At 48.2% G+C, this 27272-nt stretch overlaps 3 protein-coding genes across 6 annotated transcripts in view; all 3 read left to right on the top strand.

Moving 5' to 3' along the window:
• Window positions 1-1604: 1604 nt before the first annotated feature.
• SFPQ (splicing factor proline and glutamine rich) lies at window positions 1605-16990 on the top strand. 3 transcript variants are annotated; one of them, XM_026085942.1, is made up of 14 exons: window positions 1605-2363; window positions 2809-2997; window positions 3088-3389; window positions 3521-3616; window positions 5022-5218; window positions 5512-5596; window positions 5886-6003; window positions 6231-6279; window positions 6359-6480; window positions 9184-11488; window positions 12093-12407; window positions 15570-15614; window positions 15889-15963; window positions 16906-16990. In XM_026085942.1, exons 1-10 carry the CDS (start codon window positions 1713-1715, stop codon window positions 9319-9321), a joined length of 1947 nt encoding a protein of 648 aa, XP_025941727.1. In that variant the 5' UTR covers window positions 1605-1712; the 3' UTR covers window positions 9322-11488; window positions 12093-12407; window positions 15570-15614; window positions 15889-15963; window positions 16906-16990. The 3 variants fall into 3 exon arrangements, with proteins under 3 accessions (XP_025941727.1, XP_025941726.1, XP_025941728.1); XM_026085941.1 differs by having other exon boundaries at window positions 9184-12407; XM_026085943.1 differs by lacking the exons at window positions 9184-11488; window positions 12093-12407.
• A 6239-nt stretch (window positions 16991-23229) lies between these two features.
• On the top strand, window positions 23230-24817 carry TMEM35B (transmembrane protein 35B). Of its 2 annotated transcripts, none has more exons than XM_026085961.1 (3): window positions 23230-23363; window positions 23486-23666; window positions 24317-24817. In XM_026085961.1, the coding sequence occupies exons 1-3, from the start codon at window positions 23256-23258 to the stop codon at window positions 24445-24447; spliced, it is 420 nt and encodes a 139-aa protein (XP_025941746.1). In that variant the 5' UTR covers window positions 23230-23255; the 3' UTR covers window positions 24448-24817. The 2 variants fall into 2 exon arrangements, with proteins under 2 accessions (XP_025941746.1, XP_025941747.1); XM_026085962.1 differs by having other exon boundaries at window positions 23489-23666.
• A 1729-nt stretch (window positions 24818-26546) lies between these two features.
• The window catches only part of LOC112975684 (platelet-activating factor receptor-like), a 7395-nt gene continuing 6669 nt past the window's right edge, over window positions 26547-27272 (top strand). The window contains exon 1 of the mRNA XM_026086079.1: window positions 26547-27269. Within this exon, the coding sequence (XP_025941864.1) occupies window positions 26547-27269 (723 nt within the window). The remainder of the gene's footprint in view (window positions 27270-27272) is intronic.

A 27272-nucleotide genomic window follows, 5' to 3' on the forward strand; every position in this document is an offset into this window, starting at 1 on the left:
TGTTTTACACTGAATATTCTTTGTTGTTTACTGAACAGAAATAACCAGGTGTGACAATGAGGAAATGCCATTTTTTGTATTCTGTTAGAGTCGGTCCCAAATTTCTTCTTCTAGTGCTATAACCTCTGAGACACCTCGTGGTGGAAACGTTTACTGCTTGTAGTGAGGGGCTGACATCTCGGGAGAGAATCCATTTTAAAACAAAACTTGGGGCTTTCATCAGGCTGCAGTGGAATTGGTTGAAGTCTTACGCCCAATATAATACTGATTTGGGGAAAAGATCAATCTATATCAGATTTTTATTTTACAAATTTAAAGCCACAGGGAAATTCAGTATGTTAAGCGGTGAAGTCCACCTTTGACTGCCCAGAGGTTCACGAATATTTATGATTTATAATGTCATATTCATAAAAATGCAACAATTATGGTTTCTGTGTGAATCAAGGAAAACATGTGGCTTTCACTTGGGTTTCTCATAAGGTTTTGGTTCTTCAAACCTGAAACTGAACGTGAAACAGCAATGGGAGCTTAGGAGCCTTCATGGTTTGAAACCCTATGAAGTGAAAGCCTTAAAAATATCATGTTGTTCTAACATTAGAACAGGGCTAGATGAGTCTCCAGTGCAGCACCATTGAAGCCAGCGACAATGAATAGATGGAAGGTACTTCTGGCCTGTTTTCTGTTAGACTGTGGAATACTGTGACCATAACCACAATGTATTTTTACAGCTTATCTTTCTACTGTTAACACCTTTTCTAACTTTTGGAGAATGCACTTTTTTTTTTTTAAACCAGCAAAGGAGATACAGCACACAGCTGTATCCTGCTTTTACAAGAAGCTGGGTAAACAGCAATACTTTTCTAAATGAAAATATTCATTTATGATACTTCCCTGTTAGGCRTGTCAAGCAAAATAGGGTAAAAATGTTAGTAACTTCAACCTCCCACATTGGAGTTGTGTTTCCACTCTCCATTAATGATCAAATAAATAGAAACTTAATTCTTCGTACCAAACTTGCTTTCAAAGTAGAAATTAAGGCTACTGACAGTGTTAAAAGTAGGCAAATATATTTATTTGAAAATACATTAAAACACAGCCCCTTTTCCTTTCTTTTCCCCCCGCGGCTAAAGCGTTTGGTTGTTGTTCCGGACCAGCGGCTCCACTCCGCCTGCGGGCGGGTGACCGCGGAGCTGCCCGGGAGACCGACCGGAGCCGTCGCTGCCCGCAACGCCGAGCGAAGCCGCAGTCCCGGGGGCGGTGGGCTTCGGGCTTCGAGCCTGCGGCCCGCGCGGCGCCGGCGGGCCCGCGCTCGACTGACTCCTCGATCAACCAATCGCAAACCAGCCTTCCTTCGTGACTTCGCCTCCCACCGATCAAATTGCCCAATCAGCATACGGGAGGTTAACGGATCGTCCTGTCCAAACGTCGGCAGTCAAATGAGCCAATCAACAGAGGGCAAGTTCCTTGCCAATGGGATCAAAGAATACACAGAATAGAGGCCCGCTATTGGTCACTCTGGCTATCGGTCTTAGCCGCTACGGCCGGTGGTTGGTTAGCGGGGCGGAGTGGGTGGTTTCCGGGGGCGGGGAAGCTATATAAGGGGCGGACAAAGGCGGCGGCGAGGCCGTTCAGCTAGCCGCCATTTTGAGCAGCGGGCTCTGAAGAGAAGCAGTCGCCGCCGGAGCACCTCTTCTTCTTCTCCTTCCTCCACCATGTCGCGGGATCGGTTCCGTAGCCGTGGCGGCGGGGGAGGCGGCTTCCATCGACGAGGAGGCGGCGGCGGCCGCGGAGGCCCAAACCACGATTTCCGCTCTCCGCCGCCCGGCATGGGTATGGGCCAGAACCGCGGCCCCATGGGGGGCGGCCCGCAGGGCCCGGGCGGCCCGCCGGGCGGAGGCCCCAAACCCGAGCCTCCGAAGCCGCCCGCCTCGACCTCCGCTCCGCCTTCCTCGTCCTCTTCAGCCGCTGCCACCACGGCGGGGCCTGCCGGCAGCCAGGCCGGCCCGGGGGCGCCGCCGCCGTCCGCTATGCCCACGGGGCAGCCGCCGCAGCAGCAGGCCCAGGTGTCCGCGCCCCCCTCGACTCCTTCCGGCCCGGGGGGGCAGCAGCAGCCGCAGCCGAAGCCGAGCCCCAGCCCCACCCCCGCCGGCGGCCCTAAGAAAGGACAAGGACAATCGCCCGGTGGCGGGCCCAAGGGACCGGGCGGCCCTCCGCAGGGGCCAGGCGGGCCGCACAAGGGCGGGCCGGGGCACCGCGGCGGGCCGGGCGGGGAGCCGCGCGGCCGCGGGCAGCAGCACCAGGGACAGCAGAGCCTCTCCTCGCAGCAGGGCCCGGGCGGCGGCGGCGAGAAGCTCTCGGACGAGGTGAGTCACGGCGCCTCCCCCCCTCCCCCTCCCCGAGCGACAAGATGGCGGCGGCTGCGGCCGGGCTCGGCGGTCCCGCGCGCTCCCGCCGCCATCTTGAGGGGAGGAGCGCGCGGGGGCGGGGGCGGCGGGGCCCGCGGGAGGCCCGGCAGAGGGCGAGCCGAGCGGGGCCGGGCCGAGCCCGGGAGGCGGCGGCGAGCACTGGCGGCGCCGGCCGCAGCCGGCCTGCGGGGACGCGTAAACATGATGTGCATATTCCCTAGGTGCCTAGGCAGCACCCGACTGCAGCCTGCGGGGTCTGTGGCAGCATGGGTTTGTATTCGCTCGCGGTGCCGATGGGAGTGCGGGGGGTTTCTCTTGGCGGGAGAAGCCCGCAGCTTCGCGCTGCGGTGAGCGGCAGGGCTGCGCGTGCAGGGAGTGCTTGAGCTGCTCTGTTTCCTCCTAGGGCTTTAAAGCAAACCTGTCTCTTCTGAGGCGGCCCGGGGAGAAGACCTATACTCAGCGTTGCCGTTTGTTTGTTGGGAATTTGCCTGCTGATATCACAGATGAAGACTTCAAAAGATTGTTTGCCAAATATGGGGAGCCAGGAGAGGTTTTCATCAATAAGGGGAAAGGATTTGGATTCATTAAATTGGTAGGCTTTCATACCGTACATCAATTTAATTCTCACAAAATAGTGAATTATAACTTATTTTTCTAAAACTGGATCTTAAACTTTCCTCAGGAATCCAGAGCTCTTGCAGAAATTGCAAAGGCAGAACTGGATGATACCCCTATGAGGGGTCGACAGCTTCGTGTTCGATTTGCCACACACGCTGCTGCCCTTTCAGTGCGTAATCTTTCACCCTACGTGTCCAACGAGTTATTGGAGGAAGCTTTTTCCCAGTTTGGTCCAGTGGAAAGAGCTGTTGTGATTGTGGATGATCGAGGCAGATCGACAGGAAAAGGCATTGTTGAATTTGCATCAAAGCCAGCTGCAAGAAAAGCATTTGAACGGTGTACTGAAGGAGTGTTTTTGTTGACAACGTAAGTGTTTTGCTTTTTTAGGATTCTGTGAGTAGCATACAAATCTTAAACTGAATGAAATTCTCATTTCCTTACAGTTTTTCAGAATGGAGGTTTAAATGGAAAAATAAAATGAATATTTTTTTATTCAGCACTCCCAGGCCAGTTATTGTGGAACCACTGGAGCAACTGGATGATGAAGATGGTCTTCCAGAAAAGCTTGCCCAGAAGAATCCGATGTATCAAAAGTAGGCACTATCTCTTGGTGTAAACAGTAATAGATGACTAATATATGCTAGTTTATTTTTCCTACCTGAGAGAAATATAGTAATTTTTCAGAAACAAACTATGGATTTTGAGTGTAGTGCTTCTCAGTTCTTGTTTTTGGTAATAGTCATTTTTTAGGTAATGTAACATTCTTGTGGTTGCTAGCCACCGATTGTGAAATGTTACTTTTTATTAGTATATTCACTCAGCATTACTTAAACAATTTTTACATTGTATCACAAAGAATAACAGAGTAAAGCATAAATACCCAGCACAGTAATAGTATTTCTCTGTTGGGAAATGTAGAAACCTACCTGTGCAGCTCTGGAAAACCAGACTTCCGACTCATTGCTTACCTAGTACCGAGAACTGTTACCTCATTTAAAGATGAGGCACATACCAAGTTGATGCTTCTGTAAGGACTTTAAGAACTAGTACTAAGAGTATGAAAGGAAAAATAAAATACGATATTAAGTGGTACCATGACTAAAAATGTCTGAATTTGGCTTATGAGGCTGATCAGTGGATTTGAAAATGGAGTGGTAGGTTTGGGTCTACAGGAGTCTCAAGTACTAGCATTATGTTAAGCTCTGTACATTGAGCCTGTTTGTCCTAGAAATGTTGTATATTTCGCATTGTAAAAGGGAGTGGAGGGGGAAGATCCTGTGAGTCTTGTTTGTATAAGGAAATATTCAAAATTTGTGCTGTGATCAAAAATATAAACCACTTGACAGTCTTTGAAAATACTTAGCATGGATTATTTTTTTGTTTGTTTTAAAACACTTCTAAATGCTAGTGTATAAAAAGTTTTCAAGTCCTTCTAGTTTTGTTCYATCAGCTACTGAATCTTAGATTCCAGTTTCTTTACATGGCAGAATGAGCTTGTCAGCCTTCAGGCTTTTTAAGGCTATTTAGGTTAAAGTAAACATTGTTAATGGCCTTTTAATGCTGTGCTTTGGGTAAGTCAGTATTGAAGAATCCGTCCCTCTTGAATAGCTCTACCTATTCTGACCATGTCTATCTATCAGTGTTTTGCCTCTGGTAGTTGCTAATAGCGGAGTATTTAGAATTTAAGATTTTAAAGGAACAGGGTAAATAAGCAGTGATACCAGAAGCTGAACAGATTTGCTAGGGAAGCAACTGTGCAGAAGTCTCCTTATTTGCTTTTTGGAGTCTTCGAAAGAATTTATATCAAATATTTGAATCCATGCAATGTATTCTTTTCACTATTTTGTCACAGCAAGTTTTATATCACATGGTTGTGGAGAAATATTTTCTGAGTTCCTTTGATGTTCCCTAGTAATTTTTCCTGTTCTGCTTGTGATCTTAAATTGACTTTCAGTTTCCAGGCTTATGCAGCTTGAATGATCATCATCTTTTCTGCAGGGAAAGAGAGACTCCTCCCCGTTTTGCTCAGCCTGGCAGTTTTGAATTTGAATATTCCCAGAGGTGGAAATCTTTAGATGAAATGGAAAAACAGCAGAGAGAACAAGTGGCAAAAAACATGAAAGATGCCAAGGACAAACTTGAAAGTGAGATGGAAGATGCTTATCATGAACATCAGGCAAACCTCTTGCGCCAAGGTAATTGGTTCTGAAATTTTACTCCATTAGCTTAAATGTATGTCTGATGGCTTCATGAAGAAATTCCTGCTGCATTCTGCTAAATGAAAATTTTGGTCTTAAAAGCAAACACTTTGTAAGTTTAGTTTCTCAGTTGTGTTTTAACTTAAAAGGAGTATTGTTACTTAGAAAAGTAGTGACATGTTGAAAGTAGATGCTTGTCATAGTGTAAATGAAGTGGATCTATTTCAAGTATGAGCTTAATCTGAGAGATGAGTTTGTGAAACAACTTTTGACAAGTTTAATTTCTATAGACCTTATGAGGCGTCAGGAAGAACTGAGACGTATGGAAGAACTTCATAATCAAGAAATGCAGAAACGCAAGGAAATTCAGCTGAGGTTGGTTTGGCTTTCATAGGATTTTTTGTTTTTTGTGCATTTGTGTATACCTTCAAATGATGCATATATATTTTTTCAAACATCGTTGCTGTTTTGGTTTGTTTATGTGAAATTGAACTGCAGTGGAGGTTTTTCTTTGAGTATTTGAGCTTTTTTTCCTCTGAAGTGTAATGATTCAGTAACTTGTAGAACCCACAGTGCATGCTAAGTGGCTTATTGTGCAAGTGATATTCATTAGACGTTTAATCTGTTGCTCCTGAGTTTTAACAGCCTATTTTGGAATGATCAGGCAGGAGGAAGAGCGTCGCAGACGGGAAGAGGAAATGATGATACGTCAGCGAGAAATGGAAGAACAAATGAGAAGACAGAGGGAAGAGAATTATAGTAGAATGGGTTACATGGATCCAGTAAGTGAAATTATGATGTTTCCTGGATATATTACTATGTTCAGGGATTTCCAGAATTTTTTGGATGTGTTTTCAATATTTAGTGCATTTTGCTTCCCTTCAGTTAGGTAATAGGATTTCTCTGTGTGTATAGATGAAACAATAGTAATTGGCTTATAGTTGCTTTATCTCCTGAAAGGTATGGATTTAATTGATTCCCTATGCTAAAAGTTGTTTCTTCTGTGCAGAGAGAGAGAGACATGAGAATGGGTGGTGCCACCACAATGAACATGGGAGGTAAAGAAATTTTTAATAATAACTTTATGTGGTTAACTTAGAAATTGTCAGAATATGATTATATATTTTTCTTTCTTAGATCCTTATGCTTCTGCAGCCCAGAAATTTCCACCTCTCGGAGGTGGTGGCGGCATAGGTTATGAAGCTAATCCAGGAGTTGGCCAAGCAGCCATGAGTGGTTCTATGATGGGAAGTGACATGGTAACGTATCCTGTGGTGGCTTTAGTTTAGCACAAGGAAAATGTTGCAGTTGGGAATTGAGTTTCTTTACCGGTTTTTGGATGGTTGTGTAAACTTCTTTTCTAACTGCTGACTTTCTTGTCAGGTATTTAACGTGGAGGACTAGTTTGGCGATRTGTAGTACTAGTTTAGCTCTTAACCATTATGGTAGCTTACACAGTTGGAAGTTGTTTGTAAGCAAATTCAAATGTGCTGTTAAGCATATTTGCAGTTAACTGATTTTATTGGAGTTTGGAATTTCTGCATCACAGTTAGGCTTGGAAGGGTTTTTCATAAATTGGTGTTTCAGAATACAATTTTCTTCTAAAAATTGCCTATTTTCTGATATGGTTAGAGAACTTTACAAATTGCAGAGTTAAAATACATAATTATGTAGTAGTTCTTAAGTAATTTGGCATTCTATATTTATGACCAGGTGAGAACTTTGTTCTCCTTTTCAGAGTAGAGTATAACATTACATTTATTTTGGCCCTTCCAAGCCTAGTTAAAGTTGATGCACTTTGGTATGGATATGCTGTTAATTCAAAATCTGTACTCATGTCTGTTTAAGCAGCAGATTAACTTAAGCAATCAATGGTAAACAGCATATCGTTTATTCTGTATGCTGATGTTTGCCATAGAAGAGCAGAAATGCAGTTTTTTAGCTTTAGCAYGTTCCAGTGTTCCTTGACTGCAGCCATTTTGTGGTTCCTATCTTATACAGGAATGATAGCCTGTTCTTGTTGTTTCCTCCTTGTTGGGCATGACTACAGGTAGAGTTTCTTAAAGTACTGCATATCTCATGTTTAGAGGTATGTGTCCAAACAGTACATTTTTGGCACACTACATGTGTGAAAGGGCTTTGAGCCTGCTTGGTGTTATCACACTGAAGCAATACTGATAGATTAAAGAAATGCTTAATGGGTAGGATGGAAATCTGTTGGTTCAGGTCGTGATACTAGTGTGCTTCCACCCTCCTTGTAAAGGGTGTACTCTCTGTGGCACAAGCTGAAGTAAATGATTTTTGGGTGGGTTTAGGCCTCTGGCTTAATGTGGTAAGCTACCATAGTAGCTTGTCAAGTATCTTCTGCTTTTGGGAACCATATCTTTGGAATCATAACTTTGCAGAGCATCATTGATTCAGTAGACAGTGCCGGTGGCCTTAATGTATCTATAATCTACTGATATATTTAAGCAGTTCGTAAGTTTCCAGTGACCAGTTAGGCAGTCTGTGGTGAATGCTGTGTACGTTTTTTTTCCTTCTGAAATTCATGGTACAGGTGCATGCTGAACTTGTGTAATACCTGAAAACGTGATATGGTCAAAATGTGTGACAGTAAGATGGTTTAACTGTCTTGAGTTTCTTAGGACAGGGATCTCTGCTACACAGTACTGTCCCAGTTCCTCAGCTAATATCTTTAAAAAGAAGTGCAGGCAGACACAAGCTGTCATGAAGCTAAGTACTATTTCTGAAATTCCTTTCTTGGAAGGATTGAAGTTAACTTTCAGAAGCCAAGAACTTGGAGGTGTGAATTACTACAGTTGCAGATACCTTTTGTAACAAACTGAACCTGCCTACCATTGTTCTGTTACTCGGTAGTGGAAAACTTACTTGAAATGAAAGTTTAAAGCTATCTTTGACTTTCTAATTTGTCAGTTCTGTAGATCAAACGCTGATCACATCTACTGATACAGTAACTGAATGAAGTACATGCAACTATAGAGGTACTAGTAAAGATATCTGGAGTCTCTGCTTCATTGCAGGGTAATCTAGCTTTTACATCTCAGTATATGAAGCCTTTCAACACTGTAAAGTTGTAGTCAATTTTCCAAGAGCTTGTGATGAAGGTGGGGTGGGAAGGGAGATATTTACTGGATGCACACAAGCCTTTGTGCATAGTTCTAGCTTGAAACACTGAATAAAATGTAGTTCTTTGAACACATTTTGCATATTATACAGCAGCAGTTCTGAAGTACGTGGGGCTTAATAAATGCAAGTCTTTCGATCCAGCAATTGTTGTGTTGGTTAGGTAAATCACTGGTCATTAGCTTTTCACATTTTTTCTTCTTGTAATCCAGTAGTGCTCACTATCACATTTTTGATTACTACTTAAGGCCTCTGCAGTTTAGTCAGCAGACCGTAGTCTTAACCCCATCTTGAAAAGCACATGGTCTCTATTGCAGCACATGCCATTAACTGGTGAGTAGGCATTCTGTTTACAATGACATTTTATGAATGTCAGCTCATACTTCAGTGAACTGAACTTACTGTCTCTGGCTAGGCTTATTGGGAAACGACAGTGATGTAAGCTAAACTTTTACTGCACTAAAGGTGAGAAATTTGCAAGCTATTTGCATTAACTTGGTTGAAAATTGCTAGAGATCAATGTGAAAAGTTGTTAATTCACATCTGCACTAATGCTTACATTTCTAGCACTGCAGGGAGGATCTGTTCTTTGTAACAGATGTTTGAGAATGCATCAAGTGGGAACATACCTCAAGGCATGTATTACAATAAACTAATTTTTAAATTACCCTTTTTTCCTTTCTATGTTCCCGGTACCTGTGGATCGGCTCAATGGTGATTGTATCGACGAACCTTGACTACGGAACCTTCTAAAAATATATACTTAACACACATGGACATCAACTACATATAATGAACTGTTAATTCTGTTCCAATAGCGTCCTGAACGCTTTGGGCAGGGAGGTGCGGGGCCTGTGGGTGGCCAGGGTCCTAGAGGAATGGGGCCTGGAACACCAACAGGATATGGTAGAGGGAGAGAAGAATATGAAGGCCCAAACAAAAAGCCCCGATTTTAGATGTGACCTGTAGTTTCATTCCAGTTTGTTTTTGTCTGTCTTGTTTAGACACCAACTTTTTAATTCTTGCATTTTAGTAAGAAAGCTACGTTTTTATGGATGTTAGAAACTTACTGACCTAATATTTGTAAGTGGTCTGTTTGGGCGAGTACAATTTAATTATGTAATGCAGTGTTTCAAAACAAATTTAGCTGTTTTTTTGATGTATAACGTCCCTAACTTGATGGCAGTGTACCTTGTGCCACTGAATTCCCAAAGTGTACCAACTTTTTTTTACTGTGCTTCAAATAAATAGAAAACTAAATGTAGTAATTCTTCTTGCCATTCATGGTTAAAAATATGAGGCTAAATACCACACCTTCAGCAGTAAACCAAGTGAGTCTTGCAATTGAGGTCAAATTAGACCAGGGTGTGGAAAAGTAGTGAAGAGTGAAATCTTCTCCCATAATCCTCTGCCTCTAGTTCAAGATGGGGTCAAATAGTAGCCTAATTTTCCAGTAGGTACAGATTTTTGAGCATTAATTGTGCTGCAATAAGGAAGCAAATGGAAATCTTGCAAGTGCTGTAAGATACAGTAATGAAAGCTACACTGCAAGTGATGATGCAGTCCTGTAGTGAATTTCAGATTTTAGCCACGGATAATGGGTGGTGGGATGGTAGCACTTACCACCTTGGCATTTACTGCTTGAAATCTTCTAAAGACTTTAAGCAGAAGACTAGAAATGGTTATTTTAAAATAAATCCGTAGAATGCCTTGTATTGACTGACTTCCTAATTAAAGGATTGTTAATGTGATATTTATCTGCTATTAAGCTGCCTGAGATTACAGGATCTGGCCTTGTTCAGTATTGTATACCTACCTGAAATCGCTTGGCAAAATACCAGAAGTGTTACTTTAGCGAATAGAGGAGAATCTGTTAATTTTATACTCTTAACTTGCTTATGTCCTCATGCTAATTGAGTGGACTAATTTGCATAGTTCAGAATACAATTATTGTATTATTAAGGGGGCTGTAGAAACTAGTCTTAAACTTTGTCGCTTGTGGGTAAATTCTAAAAAGCTCTATGCAAAATACAGAAATTAGCATTCTTGCACGATGGTTATCACTATTATTGATGTTTGGAGAAAATGCATCAAAAGTAGTATCTAAATCTGGAGTTTAAGAGTTAATATTACACAGTACAAATAAACTCCCTTTAAGGCTCTTTTGTAGAAGATTGGATGAATTTGTTAGCTTGCTGTCAATTTCATTAAGTCCCAGAAGAATTTCAAAGTATTCTGGACTCATTGCTATAAGGTAGTTACTTTGCTTTTTATTACCTTGTACCAAAAAGCTGGGAACTTGACTTCCCAGTGTAAAATGCCTTGGTGTTAATGCAGGATACCTCAACCTGCTTGGCACAAAGTAGGTAAACTTAGTGTGGCTGTACCTTCACACAATTCCCCAACTGCTGAGCATTCTGTGAATAGCTTTTAATCTTCTGAAGATCTTTCCATTCCTTGTGCTAAGTATTGGCTAATTCTAAATTCTATGTTAAATTTTCTCTGTGGTTAAAACTTTAGTGTCAGTTTGCAATATCTTAGAGTGCAGATGATCCCTCTTGAAGTACTTGCTGTAAGTGCTGTTACTCCTTAAATGTAAAAATACTAGCATGTTGTGAAATGTTGATACCAGGTAATGCTGACTTTGAATATGAAGTGCACTAAATAGTGACTCAGCTGGTTTGGTGAATGTTTCTATTTTCCCAGAAAAGTTTGGGGGTAGATAACACGCTACCACAATGAATTGCTACTCAGGAAATTTTGAACTGGCAGTTCCTAAACTGCAGACCAAGTATTGGGGAGTCCTTGTATTGGATACTTAGTTTAAAAATCAGCAGTCCAGCTGCAATTTGTTTTATTTAAGTAGGATTAAATAATGCATATATTATCTGGAGGGTGTTCATGGGACACCCACAAAAGGTGAAGGTGTCTGAGATGGGGAATTCTGAACGTAAACATTACATTAATTTTTTCAGTTTATTTTTCAGATTACATGTCATTCTTTATTAAAGAGATGCTGGTGCATATCCTAAAGTATGTTCTTTTGTAGTTCTGTAACTTTGAAGAGTGAAGGATGCTGATGTCCTTGTACCTTACAGAGGTTGTCTTTTGGTACCCCTGTTTGTACGTAAGCTATTGTTGCTAGGTATTAAAAATAGACTAGTTGCAAAACTGTGATTAGTAAATCTACTGAAAGATTTGGCAGTTTTCAAAACATCTGAAAGTTTGGTTAAATCTAGCATGGTAGCTGCATAAGCAGAATTTCTAAAACAAACAAGTTCTGCTTTGAGTTGCATATATTAAACAGGTATACTATTAACTAGCCAACTTGATTTCAAGACCTTCTAAAGGTGGTGTCTTAAAAGCTGGCAAACATATCAATGTTAAAATCTGATAAAGTTGTTAAATGGGGGAGGTGAGACAGTTATGTTCCTTTGATCTGTTCCTATGAGGTTTTGGACCTTTTCATAAAATTAGATTTATATAATTGAATTTTTAAAACTATTTAGAAAAGTGCTTGGTTGGTCAGACCCATTTTTGGATGGTCTGGATCACTACATTTTTGTACTGGACTTGGAGGACATTGGCTGTTGCAATTTAGCTTGCTTTAACAAAATTGAGCCCATTTTTAACAGTTATCTCTAAAAACTCTGCAGCATGTAGAAACTGGTATCTTTATCTTCACACTTTCTCATAAATTAATACAGAATCTTATCTTTTGGTGTAGACACATCACACTACCTAATTATATATACAGCTGATGAGAAACTGAAACTGCTTTTGAGATTTTGTGGTATTTTTATGGTAGAAAGAATTCTTGGCTTCTCCTTGGCAACCATTTACTGTGGCAGCAAATTTTTGCTGGAGTTTTTGAGACTGCAATTTACACTTAAAACTAGTGGCCTGCTACGTAACTGCACTTAGCCAGCATTTCTGCAGTTCATAACTGTGAGGAACGTAGTACCACAAATGGCAATGGACATTAGGACCCGGATGTAGTATTCCTGCTTGCTCCAAGATTCTCATTGCCGACTGCATACAGGTAGGTAACAAGCAATATAATATAACTTGGTGACTTTCTATGTAATCTTATACTGTGGGTATTCTGACATCACACTTCTGACTGTGGAATTACAGTGCAGCACTCTTCATACCTGTATACTAAGCTTACATCAAAGCTGCGTGGCTTTCGGTTTTGAGCTTTGTCTTGTTCAGAATCAATAAGCAACTTACTGTGATTCTTAGATAAGTATTTTCAGACCCGATTCCTTTGTACATATTGACTCGGCTTGTGTGGATTTTTTAGTTACAACGTAACAAAGATATTCTTAGATGAGCTCGGTGGGGAAGAGGGAATGTGATCTTAACTCACTTTTAGGTGCTATTAGTGCCTAGAAAAGGACCGTTTAAACTTTCTGTAGTGACAAAATGACCCATTGGCAGTGCATCCTTTTGTAGAGTCTTGGCTAAGCAGGAGCTGCATTGATAATCACTGTTCTAGCCTTGCGTGAGCTAATGCGATAGTAACTTAAAGCTTGCTAATACAGTCAGCTTTAAGACTGATTTGGAGTATTTTTCAGGACATACAAATGAGTGCTTAAATGAATATCCCCATGAAGAGTTTCATAGAGCTTGTTGGACATTTCCATTGTTTTAAGCCTTGATTGACAGTCATAATACATTCAGCTGCCTTAATTGACAATATGGAGAATCTATATTTCTGCCTCTAGTAGTCATCTGGGTAGTTAATGCTGAATTTAATTTTTCATCAGTCTTTGAGGATGTAATTCTAAACTCTTCATTACTAGAAATACTGAATGTAGTGTTTTAGGATTAACATGCTTACCTTTCCAGACTTCCAAATATGCTGATCTCCAGCTCTTTTTTATTAGCTCTTGAACCTGAATTTCAAGGTCCCTTACTTCAGCACCTGATCTAGATCTTGTCTGATGCTCAAGAATATATTTCAGAGGTGGTATAACGTGTTTTCCCACTTGTTCTGCAAAGTTCTGCTTTGCATCCTTGTTTCTGGTGTTATTGTCATATTTGGATACTTCTGTATTATCTTCCAGGAAGGACTCTTACTGTAAACAGGTGATCTACTGGACAGCTTTGCCCCCTGCTATAGCTTTCTTTTCATGTTCCTTTGAAAACCTGAAGTCGCATCTGCACCTTAAACTCAAGATCATAACAACAGGTCTTTGGTTACACCACAGTGAGTGTAGCTGAACTCTAGCTAGTCCAGCAGTAACACCGTTTGTCACAAAGTCAGTTTGGTTTTTGGTGATGGCTTAATCTTACCTGTGAATAGAATTCAGTAACAAAACTGATGGCAGTATGCATACTGTCATATAGCAAAAATGAATTATTAGTTATCTTTAAACCAGTGCTCAGATCTAACCAGTTTTTCCAGTGTGCTCTGGATATGTGACTTTACCTGCAAGAATGTCGTGGAGGGGTTATTGGCACATCTGCCTTGTTCTACATACTCGAACTAATAGTTTTTTTGACACTCCTAGAGCAAGCAAATTGTGACTGAACCATGGGTTTCATACTAGCTTTGATTGTTTGCAGTAATGAAACTTGGTGTGGTAGATGACTTAAAAGCAAATAGTCAATGTCTGCTCTAAGTTAGTCTGTAACAAGTGGGTACAAGAAATGACATTAAAGTGCTTGCATTGTGTTTCATCTTGGTTTTCTCTCTCTGTGAAATACACTTTTTCTCAAAAGTTTATCTGAAGCTCAGAAGTGTGGTGTCAGAATACATATGCGTACCTGTTAGGCCCTCAGATCCAGATACTGGTGCTGTCAGGAGAGAGCACAGCATAGCGTGAATGGGGGCTTTACTGTAACATTAAGCATACAAAGTCTTGATTTGCTTGCAGTTTTCCCCATAGCTAAACACTGAGGCCTGTGAGTAGTTTTAGGACTTGAGCAGTAATGGGGTTGCATGTGTCTGTTAATCATTGCCAGCTGCAGTGACATGATCAGGAAGGCCAGTGTTTTGTTACATTATGTTAAATGAGGCTAAGCATGTTGGAAAGGATGCATAAAAAGTATGCTGTTCTGGGTCATGACTTGGCTTCTTCCACTACTAGCAAGTTTGGAACCAGCTGATTAGCTTCAGATTTTTCTCTCCATACCAGCTAGTGGGGTTCTTAAATAGCTGCTTACTGGAAAAGGAAAAAAAAGGGGAGGATTGGCCTTCTCCCACTTCTGTCATTGCTGCTAGATAATGATTGACAAGTTAGGACTTGGCTGTGCAATCCCGCAGTGGTCTGTGAATACCCCATCTCTATAAATGTTGCTTCTGAACACCAGTACTGAAGAGCTAACTGGGGAGGGTTGGGAGGAGTGTGGCTATAAGTGGATGATCCGGAGTGTTGAAAAGATGCACAAAGATATAGTATCCCTTATGCATGGTGTTTGTTGCTATGGCATAGAAAACAAAATGTGCATACTATATTTCCTGCTCCTGAGGACTATGATAAAACCCAAGTGGTGGGTTTGAGACTAAACTTGAGCTTCTCCCTTTCTGGCCTGGCCAAATCATATTGTGACCACGGTGTGATTTGCCTCCCAACTAAAGGTGTGCAAAGAACATTGTATTACTGCATCCCTAGTTGCTGACCATTGCAGTTTGCCCTCAACTTAGCCATAGTAAAAGGGTGGGTCTTCAGAATCCGTTGCTTGGAGTAAAAACAGTAGACTGTTAATGATAATCTCTAGTGTCTTCCTTTTGGCTTTTGAAGCACTTCTAGGACTATTGAACTTGAGGGCTGTTAGGAATCGGAGACATTCCACTCATTCATGAAGGGGAAGGAAGAGGGCATTACCACAGGAGACAAACTAGGGTAAAATAACTGAAATAGCTTGACAAAATTGTTACATACCTTCACATAAGGGATAGTATACCTCTGGCTGCAATCAAACTTCATTGTACTCAGACTGGTGATTTACGGTTTGTGCTCAGACAAGGTGCAGTTTTTCAGTCAACTACTTGCATATTCTTTCACCTCTTTACAAGTGTTTAGGCTAGCCTATTTCTGCCCCTTATTCTTTCACCTAATATTTTGGAGTAATTTGTAAATTCCCCCTCATAACTAATCAGTCCATGTATCTTAAAATCTTACTTCTAAGTTAGTTTTGAAATGGTCAGAATTTTCTGTGTATTATTATAATAACTTCAATTGTTATCCTTTAGGTGAAGATGCAAGCTGAATGAAACCAGTGTGCTCATCCATGGGAGGTAAGCATAAATTTTAATTTTTCTGTTCTGAATGGGTGAAATAAAGGGCTTTGGACACTTAATGTTCAGTCTCCAAGTAACTGAGTTGCTGAATGCATGTGAATACATGAGATTTGTAGGGTGGAATTTAATACTCTTCTTGCCAAGCTGTAGACTTGGGTTCCACCTTGCCTTGATACCACGACAACAGTGGTTCAGAAAAGTCTTTTGAGGGGTGTGTTTGTACAAAAGAATTCAAAATTGCTATAGACATAACTTCTGAATCTTTCCCTAGTTGAGGAGCTGAGCATGAGCACATCCAGCATGATGTCCAGTGATGTGTGGAGGGACCAAAATAACAAGTGAACAAGTGAGTAGGTAGTGTTTCTGGCTATTGAGTTCTTATAGCAGTATATCACCTTAAGTGATTTATCAAGTAGATTCTGCCTGAAAATTTCCCTGGATTAATCTTGGTTTTATATAAAACTTACAAATTTTTCTTTTGTAGAGCCAAGATGTAACTATTGTTTGAGGCTTTCAGCCCTGCAATGTCAGATAAATCCTGTCTTCTCAATATTATAGGTGGTTAAACAAGATATAAGCTTTTTAAGTTCAAACACCATAAAAAGGTGTGAATAGGGGTGGGATGACTGTCCCAGATGATTCTCAAATGATAAGCTAACTAAAAGTTGTTGTAAAAGCTATTTTTTCTGAAGTATTTTGTATTTTTTCTGAAAATGTTTTCCTAAATATTAAGTTTTCAAAATAACTTTGGAGATAAATATACACAGGAACACAAGGAGATAGTGATTTAGGGAAATAACTAACCTGCAGAACTGGAATTAATGAAACTTAAATGTAAGTGGCAAGTTAGAGGTTAAGTACAAAGGGGAACTTAAAATGCTTAGTCTTATGTGAGTGAGGGGCAACATGCAAAATACCTTAAATACATGAGTGATGGACAAGTAACAGCTCAAATATACCACAACTGAACATGTAGGACATGAAGCCAGTAAGACTCACTTGGTGAATTCTTACTGAATTTTGTGTAATTCACAACTAGTGCTCTTGTTTCTAGGGTATTAAGATAGAAAGCAATTTCAGATCTTTAAAATTTATGAAGTCGATGAAAATGTGAATGCTATTTGTTTAATCTTAAGTCTGTGACAGGAACTTAAAGTGCTAGGGAATGTTTGACAAGGTACATGATCTTTACTTTGTGATGTGCTGACACCCCTTTTCATGTCATTTTGTTTGTGACTTCTGGTGGCGTTTTTAATGTTCTTGTTAACTTTGTGCTTTGCACTTGCAGAAGAAGATGGAGTCCAAATGCAGTGAAGAGGAGCAAGGAACGTAATAGCATTTTTAAAAATAAAATATTTAAGTTTTCTTATAAATGACTTTTGTTTTATTTCAGAGTGTATTCCATGAGTAACCCAGCCATTTAGCGTAATATGGTATGAATGAATTTGAGAGACTGCCATAAATGAGGTTGTAGAAGGGGATGCAGAATGTGACTGGAGCACTGGAGTGAGAGGGGCTTGAGTGATTGAATCCTGTTCTCTACTATGACAAGTACATGAAATATGTAACCACTCATAASTAATAAATATAACAAGGTTTCTCCTAAAAGCAAGTAATTTTATTTCTGCTGGGATTACTCCAGTGGCTCATTCTTGTGGTTAGAATGCTCCACTTTTCAGTCTAGATTTATTCCTAACCAGTTTGCAGTCATATGTGCTTTTACTAAATGACTCAAGCTTAATTTTTTTATAAACTATTCTTGCACCTAAAGCACTCTTCCCCCACGCTCTTCTGGAAGTGTTTCCACCCGTTCCTTTCCCAATCTCCASTGTTTTTCAGTGCTCCAAATACTGTTTTACGTATCAGGTCTTAGAATTCTAAATAGTAACACTCAATTGTTTTAGTATGGTTTACTCAAATAATGACTTGTGTAATTAGCCCTAAGATTCCAAGGTTAGAGCTGTGTTTAGAAGCCAGGAAAGCACAATTTTAGCACTTGCAGCACAAGTGTTCATGGTTCAAGTTGTTTTACTTAAGAGATTCTTAAAGAGGACAGCTGTAATCCATTAAAGCTACTCTGTGCACATAGGTAGCTGATGCTGTCATTTATTAAATATAATCCTATGTTTAAGTATACAATAGTTTTCCTTAGTGTGTTAAAATATACCAGCAGCAGGCTCTGTTCGTACTGCTGCATTATAACAAGATTACCCCTACAGCAGCATGAGAAGCCATGAACATTTGGCTAGGAAATGTGTTGCTGGACCATTGAGGCCAAAATAAATTGGATTTAATGTGGCAAAGACACATTAAATACTTCAGATACTTCAGGGTGTTCTTTGGATTGGTGCAGGGATGGAGCAGAACTGATCTGTGCTTTAAATATCAGCCATGACTATAATAGAGTTTGTGTTAAATGTTCTGTTTACTTTCTTCTCTGTTTTATCCCTGAACAAAACAGAACAATATTGGTTAGAGCTGCTATACCTAAATTTCTGGTACTGTCTCAGAGCTGGTTTTATGGCAAGATGTGTAGATTAAGAATCCTTGATGCTCACCTTTGTTCACCATGCGTTACAGRATTGGGGCATTTGGTTAGAGAACAATTTTTGTTGAGCTTAAGTCAATCATGTGGCTTCATGCCAATCATGAACATCTCTTGGGTCTGGTTAAAGGAAAACAATCTGAGCAGCAGTAACGGGGTTGCAAGCTGGTGTTAGTCTAGTCAGAAGCAGCAGAGAGGAGCAGTGTAGGTGTTTGACAGTGGCTGGGAAGTTTATRGTAGAGGAGGTGTTTTTTGCTGCATTAAAAGCTCTTAATGGCTAGTTTTCATTTTTCTGTGAAATCAAGCAATTGGGTACAGGATAATCAGAGAAAAAAAGTTCACTCATTGATTTGACTATTTTACATTACTGTCCTGATTCTGAAAAGGGCTTCAAAGAAATGTTTATTTCCTGAGTAACTATGCTGCAGCTGTTGGCAAATACTGCAGGAAAGGTGGTGTATTATGTGCTGTCAACAAGCTGACCTCCCCATCCCAGGTTCAATGACAATTAGGTTCTGCTGTAATCATCATTAGTAAATACTGCACAGAGTTCAAGTGAATTATTTATCTGTTAACTGAGACCTTAACTGAGGAGGAAGAGGTTTCAGGAAAGAAACTGAGCCTTGTGGTCAGTTACCCACAGAAATGACTGATGGTGGAAGAACGTTGTACCCAGCAATGCCAAAGCATCCCTGGAGGCTGAGCAGCTCGCCTGCCCTGAGCTTGGACGGGCAAAGTCGGGTCTGTTCATCAAATGCTTTACTCTCCTGCAAGTCCCTTCCCAGGTGCTGGCAGTGGTGCTTTGTTCCCCCAGCTGCCGGGGAGGTGCCTTGCGCAGCAGCAGAGCACTTGGAAATCATGCTTCCAGGACATGTTTGGATCAAGGTGAGTCTTCTGCTCTCCCATGGAAATGTCTAACTGCTTTCTGGGGGAGGGCAACATGGTCTGTAAAAATCATAGGGGCATATAGTGGCAGGAAAGTGAGTTTCAGTGTATTGTCTCCACAGCTAATGCAGACTTGCATACCTTTTTCTCAAATTCTGTTACTTTCCAATAATTTGTCTTAATTTTGTTTCCATTGTTGCAGCTTCTACTGCTTCCTATGTGAAATTGTTTAAACCTAAATGTGATTTTAGCATTCAAAGTGATGGAGTTAACCTCCTACAACTCTTTTTATAAGCAAATCACATTTCACTTTCTGTATTGAAATTGTACATATTCTGGGGAAGAAGAATTGCAAAAATACCTCTTTTCTTCAGTGTAGGCCATTAGTTGTATCATCATCTGATGGATGACTAGCATAAAGCATTTTTTCTTTAATGTCTGGGCACTATGCCAGTAGGCTACTGTTTTCTGGCTGGTAAAGCTGATTACCTGGTTCTACCAAATGTTTCATTACTCTAGCTCCTGTATAAAAATAAAAACCAGAGGCTGAGAGCAGATACGGATCACACAGGCGGTGCTTGGAGCCCTATTCCAGCCCAAAGGATGCATTTATCTGCTGTAATTTTCTGTGCAATCTGCATCTTCAGCTGGTCTTGCTGTTTTGCCATTTCATGCTGCTAACATACAGCTGCGGCGCCCTGGATACTTGGAAGTACTGCTGCCCTGTGCCTCTGGTGCGTGGGGAAATGGGGCTTCCCTGCGCCCGTGGGCATTGCGGCAGGGCTTAGGGACGGTGTGGGCGAGCTGCAGAAAAGCAKTGTGGGAGGAAGGAGCTGTATGGTGTAATAAAATAACCTCAGGCAGCTGGAGAGCAATTAACGGGACCAGGATTCCTGGCTGGTCCTGCAGTGAGATGGTGCTAGGATGAGAAGTGGGGATGGGGGCACAAGTGACCCTGGGGATGAGACGGGGGGCTTGGGAAGCAGCTGGGGGAGGAGGGCAGCTGCCCAAGGGGAGGAGAGGGGGTAAAGCTGTAGGGAGGAAGAAAAATGCAGTACTTCTCCATCTCTCCGGAGATGGGCACCCAGCAAGGTGCGTGTTCCACTTTCTCTGCAGCCTTTGCTCCCCCAGGCTGCTAGCTGCTTGCTGCAGCCAGATGGGCAGCATGACTACGGCGTTTTTAATTACTCTAAGATTAGCCAAGCCTGGAAAATACTAAGCCCAACCACCCCAGTAGATTTTAATGAGACTATTTTTCATGCTATGGACACCTTGTAAGGGGTGGGAATTAACCGGCTCACAGGAAGCCCATCTCCCTCCATGTGGGCACCCGGCCTGTGTTGCACAGCCTGAAGGCAGGGGCTTGCACCCTGATGGAGGGCTTCTCYGTGGGTCAGGACCTGGCTCCAGGTTTGACCTCTGGAGCTGGTCCCAGTTTGATGCTGGGGACCTGTCTGACCTTTCCAGCAGGTGCAACTCCTTCCTCGCGAGCAGTGAGCATGCTGCGCTGCACAGGCAAGCTGCCGGCCCTGATGCTGCCTCCTGCGTGCGGCTGAGGACGGCCTCGCCGAGCTCCCGTGGGGCAGCTGGTTCCTGGCATGTCACTGCCTCGAGGGAATGACTGGCCTCTGCGAATGGAGAATGAATGCTCCTGGAGCAATTCACAGCTGCTGGGACTGAAACCCTTGGAGGAGCTGCTGGTGGCTGGGGGGACTTCCCTAGCCCTGCCTGGGGCAGCCCAGCCTTCACCACCCCAGACCGGGAGGGGCAGGAGAGAAATCCATGTCTACATCCCTGGGGGAGACGACAGCCAGGCCCGCGTGTCGCTAGGAGGAGAGACCAGGGAGAGCTGGACAATAAACTGTTTGCTGAATTTACAGGATGAGAAATGAATGAGCTTGGGGTGAGCTGTCGTGGTCCACCTGTGCCCAGCAGAGGAGAAGCTCCTGCCATGCAGGAGGACACTTTCTTATTTAACACCTGACAAATGATGAACGACTTGGGTGAGAAGCTGTAAATCTAAAGACAGCAGAATCCCAGGTGGGGCTGGAGAGCTGTGTTAAAGGGAGCTATATTTTTGTCTACAGATAATTCCCTTTTAGGGCAAAAGGGTTGCACTAAGGAATTGAGGTATCTATTCCTCTCCACCCCCCTCTAGTACAGAGGGAACTGAAGTGAGTGGCAGCGAGCTTTGAGCATTAATCACTGGAAATGACGCGGGAGGATTGCTAAAGAAGCCTTGGAATCGGCCTGGTCCCTTATTCCAAAATAAGGGCCCAAAATGTYGCCCTGTGCTGCTCCTCCAGCCCCATCCTGTGGTGCAGCGAGGGCCGGTCCCCCTCGGGGGCTGCCCCAGCTTGCGGCTCGGCTCGACCCTCCCTCTCCCATCAAAAGCGGAGGGTGAAATCTCGTTATCGAAGAAAGGAACTGATTCTTTCTGAGCTGAAAAAGTGGAGAGTGATTTCTCCAGGCGGGTGTCTCATTAGGCTCTTGTATCCCAGCTTGCTTTAGCGATAGATCTGGGGAGCTGCTGAATGTTTCATGCAGTGACAAAGGCGCGCGGCACACGCAGCCCTGTGCGGGAAGTGCGAGGGCACGGAGCTGCTGGGATCTATTATTCAGAAAGGGTTTGGGTTTTTTTCTTCTTCTTCCTCCAGAAGGTTTTCCTAGACAATAAGGGCTGAAWTCTGCCTGCTATTTATCATTTATTAGCTTGTGATTCAGAGCAGTGAAGTTCTACAAAAAACAGCTCGAGCAGCTCTTCAGCAGCGAGGGGAGGCAGGAGAAAATACCCGTGGCAGAATGGGGCCACGCTCTCTCCAGGCTCTTCCAACGCCATTTGCACCAAACAGTCCTGGAGAAAGATGTACAGCCAGAAATAAAGATAGGACAGGTATCGGCCTCTGCTGCACCCCGTAAAGGCGGCCAGCTGTGCAAACCTGCRCCTCCCCTGGGCACTTGGTGCGTGAGGCTCCCTGCGACCTGGGGTCCCCGCGGGGCAGGTTAGTGCGGATCCGGCCCAGAGCTGCCTGCCAGAGTGGTTGGTATTTCATGGTACTGGGGAAAGGGTTTATGCTCTTTCATGGTTTACTGGCGTTAAAAAACATTTCCATTTGATTTAGAATAACTGCCGAGTGCTGCCTGATAAGCTCCCCCCGGGGCGGCTGCCAGTTCCCCTCGGCTGCTTCCGCTGGGAGTGGAGGCCAGCGCATGCCCTGCAGCGCGGCTCCTTGCTCGTGCGAATCCGAGGCCGCGTTTTTCCTAGGGATCCTCTGAGCATGCTGGCCGCGGAGCCCATCCGATAGCGAGCGGCGGCGCAGGCAGTGACGCAGGCCTGCGTTTGCAGGGAGAGAGGAAGGGAGGGAGGGAGCGTCTCCTCCGCTCCCCCAGGGCCTCTCTCCTGCTGCCAGAAGAAAATCCCTGCAGTAGCTGTGTTATTAATCGTTTTGCTGCCTGCTCAGGCGGGAGGTGAGCTGCCCGCTGGGCTGCCGGTGCCTCTTCCCTGAGCYGCTCTCCCGGCCGTGCCCTCGCTGCCAGCCTGGGCCAGCACCCRCCCCGGAGCAGCACTGTGCACCTCGGGTCCTGCTGGCCCTGGGGTGCTCGGGACCGGCAGGGCTGGGGGCTGCTTGTGCGTGGCCCAGCGCGGGGCTGGCTCCRTGGGCCCTGCCGGCCTGATAGCGACCGCCGGCTCGAAACACCCTGTGCCCCCAGGGCCRTGGCTGCCAGCCTCGGGYGATTGCTTGGTTTGCCGTGGAAATRGCTGAAGGAGGATTTTGACCTGCCACCTCGGTGGCCACCCCGGTTTTAGCCAAATTCTTCAGCCCCCCTGTTGTCGAGAGGATGGTGCTGGCTGGGGGGGGGCTCAGCAGGAATTGGGAAGAGCCGCGGCTCGGAGCCCCCTGCCCAGCAGCACCCCGCGGGGTGGCCCCAGAGGGGGCGAGGGCCTGTCCAGCCCTTCTGCTCTGCCCCTGCCTTTGTCCTGCTTTTGCTCTGTCTTGCCCCGGCGGGATCGGGATCGGGACCGGGACCGGAGCGGACCCAGGGGCCGGGTACGGCACCCGAGCCGAGCCGAGCCGAGCCGTGCGGCCCCGAGCACTGCAGAGCCGATCCGATCCGAGCCGATCCGAGCCGCTGGCCCCGCCCGCCCCGTCGCGGCCCATCCCCGTCCCGTCCGGGCGCGGCCCCGCCCGGCGCGGCGCGGCGCGGCCATGGCGGCGGTGTTCGCCGCCCTGCGCGTCCTGCTCGGCCTCTTCTTCCTGCTCACGGGCGCCGCGAAGCTCTCGGACCGGCTCTCGGCCGACCTGCACCGGCACATGGTGAGCGGGGCGCCGCGGCGGGCCCGTCCCGGGGGCTGCGGGAGCGAGGGGGGCCGAGCTGAGCCCTCCGGGGTGCGGAGCCCCCCCGGCCCTTGACCGGCGGCCGCTCCCCGTCCCTCCAGCAGTCGCAGTTCGTGCGGTTCGCGGACGTTTTCCCCCTGAAGGAGTTCGGCTACAAGCCCGAGGCCGGGCGGTACCTGGAGGCGGTCGGCTGGATCGAGGTGGTGGCCGGGCTGCTGCTGGCGGTCGGGCCCCAGCTCCTGCAGGAGATCAGCAACTTCGTGCTCACCGTCGTCATGATCGGTGAGAGCGAGCGGTGCCGGGGTGGGGGGTCCCCGGGGCCCCCGAGCCAGCGCCGCCGCGGTCCCTCTGCAGCCCGGCTCYGCGCTGTGCCAGGCCCCGGCGTCGCCGCCTCCGTCCCTGGGGCAGCTCGYGCAGCCGCCAGCCCCGGCGCCAGGGTCTGGCGCTGAAAGGCTGCGATCGCCCGCCCTCGTCCCCCGGTTCATCCCCGCAGCGGGATCCAGCTGGTAACAGCCCAAACGGCCGGAARTTGCCAGCACCGGAGTCACCAGGCACCTGGTGTAACTGGGCTCGTCATCCCTGACCCYGGCAGCCCTCCGGGCTCCTGAGCCCCTGGGGCACCCAGCGTCCGCTGCCTCCATCCGCCGCGGCGCCGTGCCTGGCTCCGTGTCCCTTCTGCCCTCGTGTCGCCGCGGGGCAGGCGTGGGAACCAGTGGCGGAGGGGCCCGCGCCGAGGCTGGCCGGGAACGGAGGGACCCGTGGGACCTGTGCACGGCGGTGCAGCTCTCCCCCTTCCCYGAGCTCAGGGTCTGCCCGAGTCTGCGGGCAGCTGGAGACGGGAGGGAGGGGAGGCCCCGTCCGCCGGCTCYGGGACGCGGTGCTCGTCCCGCGGCGCCCTCGCCGATGTGGCCCCGCTCTTCTCCTCGCCCCAGGTGCCATCTACACCCTGCTGGTGCTGAAGGAGCCCGTGGCCATGTGCGCCCCTGCCACCGTCTGCCTCGGCCTCCTGCTGCTGCTCAACATCCGCGGCCGCGCGGCCCCCGCCAAGCCCAAGTTCGAGTGAGGGGAGGCGGGGAGGGAGGAGGGGAGGTTTGCTCGCGGGAAGCCRTGCCGTTAGGGGATTTGGGGAATGGCATCGCTTCCCACGAGGTGGTTTGCTCCCAACGTGCCGTATGTGCTTTCGCGCCGCTGGCGAAGAAGCGGTGCCGGTGGGTGGGTGCCCGGGGCGCCCGTTCCCCTTCCCTGCGCCCCTCGCTGCCGGGACCGGGGCCGGCTCTGCGGGCCGGTGCCCTGCGCGGGACCGCGGCCGCTGCGGCAGCTCCGTCGCTGAAGTCGCGCAAGCGGCTCTTCCCCGCGGCTCGGCCAGGCCGAGCGGGGGCTGGCTCTGCTCTCACGGGGGCCCTTGTATTTTTAAATAAAGCCTCTGTTTTTCACGTCTTGCCTCCCCTGTTTTGCTTGCGGCTGGAGCCCGAGACGGGGTTTGAAGCCGGTGCGTTGCCCGGCCGAGAGCGGGAGGCAGAGCCGCCGAGGCGCAGCTCGCCAGCCGCCTTGCCGACGCCGCGGTGAGCGTCCCTGGTGCCCAGCGCTCTCCTTGTGCTGTGCCCAGCGAGGACGCAGGGGCTGGGGGGGGGGCCTGGCCCGCTGCTCCCCGCGTTCCTGCTCCCTCCGGCTTCGAGGCGAACAAAGGAGCGAGGCCGGCGAGGAGGCGGATTCCGGCTTTGATCTCCCTCCCGTCGCCCCTTCCTTCCCCCAGCTGCCGAGCGCTGAAACTCGACGCTGTGCTGCTTTCATGTGCGTCCCGCCGGCCCCGGGCGCCCGCCGTGCTGCCGACCCGGCCCCACGCTCCCACCACGGCAGGGGCCACCGTTCCCATGCCGCCCGCCCGGCTGCGGGATGCGCCCGGGTCCCGCTCCTCCGCGCTCTGGCCGGGCCCTCGGGGGAGCGAAGGGGCCGATTTCGGTCTCTGCGGGACGGCGGAGGCCCCGGTCCCTCGTCCCCGGGCGTTTGCAGCGCGGGAGCGGGGAGACGGCGGAGGGACGAGCTGCAGCCTCGGCTGGCCTCTGTGGGAAGAGGCAGGATGAGGAGCTGCGGCGGGAATGACGGGGCCGGACACGGTCGCGGGAGACCCGTGGCCAAAGGGCGGCGGTGGGGGCCCTGCCAAGGAAAGGGACCCCCCTCCGTGCTGTGCCGGCCCCGTAAGCCCGGCGGCACCGGGGGGCTTCCCGGGCGGCGCAGGCCGAGGGGCTGAAAGGGGCCGTTGTTCGGGACATCACACGCGGATTATTCATGCCGCCGGCCCCGCGCCGCCGTGCTGGGCAGGATGGCGGGGGCGGGAGAGGGGCCCGGGCGGCGCGGYGGTGGCGGCGCGGGGGTCTTAGCGCGGCTCCGTGCCGGGGATCCCTGGTTACATACACGCACAGGTGCCTGCCCTGCTCCAGCTGCCGCCCGGCCCGGCCATCCCACCCGGATTAACCCTCGGGAGAGACGCGCCCGGGCGGCCCCTGCCTCCCCCGCAGCCCGCACCGACCCTTTAAAGGCTCCCGGGCACCGGCTGCGGCAGACGGCGCGGAGCGGCGAGGAGGCGACGCGGCCGCCCAGGGTAAGGACCTGCCGGCACCTCCGCTCGGGCTGCCGCCGCCGGCCGAGGAACGGGGCCCCGCGTGGGGCCGGGGCGGGAGCAGCTGAGCCGGGGGCGGCCGGTGAGCCGGGGTCCCGCGGGAGCTTCCGCAGCCCCTGCCCACCGCATCCTGCTCCAGCGCTGCGCGTGCCGAGTCCGGCCCGGCTGGCTCCGGGAGCTGCCTGCTTGGTGGCTCCGTGCCGCCGGCGCGGTGCGGGAAGGCAGCAATGGGCCGGGTGGAGCAGCTGCAGCCCCGGGATAGGGAGATTTGCCAGGGAAAGTGGTTTGTGGCCGGGATGGCCGAGCCGGGAGCGGCCCGAGCCTGCTGCGGGCTCTTTCTGCGGAGCGCTGAGCCGGCCGGCCGCTTCCCAGCCGCACGCCGCGGCAGCGAACCTTTCTAGCTCTCCCGGGGAAAAAGACTGGCGGGCGCCGGGCTGTGGCTCTGCCCTGCGGTGGGGATGTGGCTGCGGCTCCCATGCACGGCGGCTCGGCACGGCCCCCGGGGAGCCGCTTGCCGCTGACCCCCCACCGCTGTCTTTGCAGGGATGAACCTGTCGGCGCCGGGGCCCACGGGGCGCCCCGGCGAGTGCGTGCCCAGCGACCCGCTGCAGTTCGTGCTGGTGCCGGCGGTCTACTGCCTGGTGCTGTGCGTGGGGCTGCCGGGCAACCTGGCGGCCCTGCTGGTGTTCCTGCAGAGCGGCAAGGTGAGGAAGGCCATCCGCATCTACCTCATCAACCTCACGCTGGCCGACATCCTCTTCAACCTCACCCTGCCCCTCTGGATCCCCTACTACCTGGCCGGCGGCGACTGGCTGCTCTCGGAGGCCGCGTGCCGCCTGGCCGGCGCCGCCTACTACCTGGCCACCTACAGCGCCATCACCTTCATGGCGCTCATCAGCGTCAACCGCTACTGCACGGTGCGGGCGGCCCGGCGGGAGCTGCCGCTGAACCGGCGCCGCGGCGCCGCGCTGGCCTGCGCCCTGGCCTGGCTGCTGGGGCTGGGCTGCGCCGTGCCCACCCTGGCCGCCCGGCAGACCTTCCCGGCGGGCGCYGGCGGCACCAAGTGCTTCGAGCAGTACGGCAGGCAGCGGGCCTACGCCTACGCCATGGTGGGCTTCTTCGCCGGCGCCTTCCTGGTGGTGCTGGGCGCCTACGCCTCCATCGCGCGCTCGCTCTCGGCGCCCGCCGCCGCCGCCTCGCCGGGCTCCCACCGGCAGCAGGCGCGCGCCATGGTGCTGGGCATGCTGCTGGTGTTCGCGCTCTGCGTGGCC

This window comes from Apteryx rowi, unplaced genomic scaffold (genome assembly GCF_003343035.1).
Source record: "Apteryx rowi isolate R43461 unplaced genomic scaffold, aptRow1 scaffold_68, whole genome shotgun sequence".
Taxonomy (NCBI): Eukaryota; Metazoa; Chordata; class Aves; order Apterygiformes; family Apterygidae; genus Apteryx; species Apteryx rowi.